The 4,720-nt window shown below is 39.5% G+C and overlaps 1 protein-coding gene across 1 annotated transcript; it reads left to right on the forward strand.

Moving 5' to 3' along the window:
• The first annotated feature begins 876 nt into the window (after positions 1-876).
• Positions 877-3,427, forward strand: LOC143617086 (uncharacterized). Its single transcript, XM_077089745.1, has one exon. The coding sequence runs from the start codon at positions 1,013-1,015 to the stop codon at positions 3,341-3,343; it is 2,331 nt and encodes a 776-aa protein (XP_076945860.1). The 5' UTR covers positions 877-1,012; the 3' UTR covers positions 3,344-3,427.
• Positions 3,428-4,720: the final 1,293 nt, after the last annotated feature.

Genomic DNA, 4,720 nt, shown 5'->3' on the forward strand with positions numbered 1-4,720 from the left:
GGCCAGGGACTTAATTTTAGTCGCTTTTTGATATTTTAACTACATCCTTGCGCCACTTCGATTCCTTGCATGTCCATGCCTATAAGGCCTGGGAGTATATATTCACGCCCTCTAACTCCACGTAGGCATCACGTCATATACTTTATCCATTTCACTTCACAAGCCACTCCACCTTAAGGAAACTGTTTAACCCCCTTAGCCTCTCTTAGTTTAATGTACAATTAGTTCTTAAACTATTGTGTGTGTATAAAAGATTTTAAATTCCGTTAACCACATTTTAACCCATTGCTTTTAACGCCCCTAACCATGAAAAGAGTGATGTATCATTCGTATTGTCAGGTCAGCTTTAACACCATGCACGCTAAAATATACCCCTAGACGTAAGTCTATAACATCTTTCTCTCATTCTTCCCCCTTTTCATACATGATAAAACAAACATAAAAAATGCGCTAGTATAATGAAGAAGAAAATAGCATGATATATGAATGCCTTTTTTCCATTTCTATTTTCCTAATTGTTAATTTTTTTAGTTAAAAATCTAACATTAGTTATACTTCAATCAAGTTCATAGCTAAATTCATACCAAACCTAAACTAAACTACTAAAAAGTACTAAACCAACAGGACCGTTATTATTATTGTAATTTTTTAAGATAATGATCTAATAACAAAAATGTGCACTAAAAGAAGAAATAATAAAAAATAAAAACAACCCTTATTTGACTCCCACCCCCACTCCCCCCACTCCCACTCATACTCACAAAGAAACTTCCTCCCAACAACTAAACTAAACTAAACTAAACTAAACTAAAGATCAAATTTCTAAAACATACAACCCACTTCACTTTCACTTTCACTTTCACTTTCACTTTCACTTTCACCTCCCCCTCGCCGGTGCCACCATGGTTCTCCGCCGTCTCTTCCCGTTCCGGCCACCTTCACTTTTCAATTCCGGCTAACTTAAAAACTTATATCTTGTCGGAATTAACAAATCTTCAACCTCTAAATAATAATGTCCACGGCGACACAACAATCACCACCACCACCACCCCCACCGTCATCATCATCACCACCTCCACCACCACCACCGGAGTCAACGGAGTCAAACACACTCACCAAACGATACGAAGGACTCGTAATGGTCCGTACAAAGGCAATCAAAGGCAAAGGAGCTTGGTACTGGTCCCACTTGGAGCCTATTCTCATTAACAACCCCGACACCGGAGCTCCGAAAGCCGTCAAGCTCCGCTGCTGCTTATGCGGCGCCGTTTTCTCAGCCTCAAACCCTTCTCGTACAGCCTCGGAGCATCTTAAACGAGGAACATGTCCCAATTTCAACAACGATTCAAACCCAACACCAATTTCCTCAATCCCACCCGCCGGAATCATGAGCTTAACATCTCCGGCGACTTCCTCCGGCCACCGGAAACGCAACTCCGGCCACCGCAACCGAACCACCGCGATCACAATGATCGAACCCGCCAGATTCTCCATCGACGGGTCTTACCCGACCCGAACCGGATTACCCGGTTTACCCGGATTACTAGACCCGGTATCCGTATCCGTACCCGAATTGCCGGCTCCGGCGGCTGCGGTTATTAACGTGAGTAATAGTGAGTTGTACGTTACGCATCACCAGCAGTACCATCAGTTGTCCGGTGGAAAAGACGATTTAAATGCGTTAGCAATGTTTGAAGATAGTGTGAAGAAGCTGAAATCCCCAAAAAGCCCTCCGGGTCAAATACTATCCAAGTCACAAATCGAATCATCGCTCCAGTTATTATCCGACTGGGTATACGAATCCTGTGGGTCCGTCACATTAACGAGTCTGACTCACCCAAAATTCACTACCTTCCTGAGTCAACTCGGCCTGCCGGAAATACCCCGCCGTGAACTCGCCGGAAACCGGCTGGACGCCAAATTCCAAACCGCGAAAGCCGAGTCCGAAGCTCGAATACGCGACGCCATGTTCTTCCAGCTTTCATCCGACGGGTGGAAGTCAAAATTGGTGAATTTGTCGGTCAATTTACCCACCGGAACCAGTGTTTTCCGGCGAGCAGTGGTTAATAACTGGTATGTGTTTCCGAAGTATGCAGAGGATGTGTTAATGGAAACCATTGTTGAAATATGTGGTGGTGATTTGCAGCGATGTGTTGGGATTGTTTCGGATAAGTTTAAATCGAAGGCTTTGAAGAATCTTGAGACCCAGCATCAATGGATGGTTAATATTTCATGTCAGTTTCAAGGGGTTAATAGTTTATTAAAAGATTTTAGTAAAGAGTTGTCATTATTCAAGAATGTCATTGATAATTGTTATAAAGTTGCAAACTTTGTTAACAAAACTTCTCATGTTAGGAATCTTTTTCTCAAGTATCAGTTTCAAGAATCGGGGCGGGCGCGGCTGCTACGGGTGCCGTTCGGGAATGGGTTTGGGGATGAGCTCGAACCCGTGTTTAATATGGTGGAAGATGTGTTGACTTCAGCAAGGATTTTACAAATGGTTTTACATGATGAGAGTTACGAAAAGGTGTCGTTGGAGATTGAGGAAATAATGAGGAATCCGCAGTTTTGGAGGGAGGTTGAGGCGGTTAATTCGTTGGTTAAGTTGGTTAAAGGTATAACTGACGAGATCCGGAAAGAGAGACCGCGAATTGGGCAGTGTTTACCGCTTTGGGAGGAGGTTAGAGTGAAAATTAAGGACTGGTGTGTGAAGTTTCAGATGAATGAGACTCATCTAGAGAAGGTGTTTGATAAACGGTTTCGAAAAAACTATCATCCCGCTTGGGCTGCTGCGTTTATACTCGACCCGTTTTATTTGATCAAGGATCGAAGCGGGAAGTATTTGCCCCCTTTTAAGTACTTGACACCCGATCAAGAAAAGGATGTTGACAAGCTTATAACACGGCTTGTGTCGAGAGAAGAAGCTCATATTGCGTTAATGGAGTTAATGAAATGGCGGACCAATGGGCTGGACCCAGTTTATGCTCAAGCGGTTCAGCTTAAGCAGAGGGACCCGGTCACGGGTAAGATGAAGATTGTGAACCCGCAAAGTAGTCGGTTAGTTTGGGAAACGCATTTAACGGAGTTTAGTTCTTTGAGGAAAGTTGCGGTGAGGTTGATCTTTCTTCATGCTACTTCATGCGGGTTCAAATCGAATTGGGGGTTTTTGAAATGGGCTCAATCGCGGGCTGGGATCGAAAGGGCTCAGAAGTTGGTGTTCATAGCGGCTAATTCGAGGGGGGGTTTGTGTAATGATGATGAAAAAGATGCCGAGTTTTTTGCGGTGGCTAATGGTGAGGATGATATGATGAATGAGGTTTTGTTTGATGGTTCATCTCCGTAAAGATTCAATCTTTTTGTTGGTATTGTTTATAGTTTATGCAGGAATTTTGTTGGGTATTTGTTTTAATCAATCTTTTAGGTGATTTGGTACACCATTTCTTGAGGTTGAAATGGTAATTTTGCAATAATTGACCTTGTTTGACTATTCAAGATTGTTCATAGTTTATGCAAGAATTTTGTGGGTATTTGTTTAAATTTTTAATCAATCTTTAAAATGATTTTGATATAATTTTTGAGGTGGAGATGCTAGTTTTCCAAGAATTGACCTTGTTTGACCAACTCAATATTGTAGTTATCATACATAATGATCTTGAATCTTGATTATTAAAGTACATAATTCCCATATTACCCCTTTCTCAAGTCTCATAATATCTTTCTTCTTGTGCATATACATGAGAAGAGTCAAGACTCCATGATTTATGCTATAGTGACTTGTAAGTTGTAACTTATGCATCAAAAGTTATACACATGTTCTTGACTTGTAGATGGTAGTTAAATATAAAGAATCTAAATATGGAAAAGCAAGATTCAGGAATATAATTCTTCTTTGGGAGTGTTTGGAAATGGGGTTAGTCAAAGAAACACAAACCTTGGAAGGACCAAAGTGCAATTATTTTTTGGGTCCTACAAAATTTATTTTTAATAAACATATACTCTCTTATCATACTAGTCATTTCATCTGCTATACGGTTTAATAAATATGATATAGTCCTATGGGCATATGAATTTGATATACATGTATGTATATAGCCCTTGTATACGAACATATAAGTGATATTCTCAAATCAATCTATTTTTGTGTCGGAATAGGTTAATTTCTCAACTTTGTTTGTTTACCGCCAACCAATGGAACAAAAGTGCAAGTCTCTTTCCAAATTTTAACCTTTTTTGTATACCAAGACAAAACTAGGACTAGAATTGGAACATCATGAATCTTGAAGGGCTAAAACCGTTTGATAGAAATCAAGCCGTAAAAATATAAATATTATTTCGGTTTTATTCGAAAATTTGGAAACAAATGTAGTCGAAAAAACCGAAGCTTAGGAAGATTGTCGGCTCAAAAGAATGCATAAGGATGCTTTGTTCGTAATTTGAGGTTTCAATTACCGAAAAAGAATAATGTCTTTTAATATTATATATGTGTTTTTAATTTTGTATTTGGTGATTGTATGTAGTTATATTCACATGAATCATGTGATGCTCTTTATTCTGATGTTGATCTTTGGATACTTGTCTATTGGGAGAGTCTTTAAAAGAGAAAATTAAGAAAACGACTTGAAAAAGATAGATTCATAATAGTGATTTTCTATTTAGAAACGTTCGATACGTTGAAATGTTTTGAGTTTATGCCTGTCGTAATAAATATTTCATGTGAATA

Source organism: Bidens hawaiensis, unplaced genomic scaffold, assembly GCF_021521415.1.
Source record: "Bidens hawaiensis isolate Kalapana, Puna unplaced genomic scaffold, B.hawaiensis_p1.1 tig00052134_1, whole genome shotgun sequence".
Taxonomy (NCBI): domain Eukaryota; kingdom Viridiplantae; phylum Streptophyta; class Magnoliopsida; order Asterales; family Asteraceae; genus Bidens; species Bidens hawaiensis.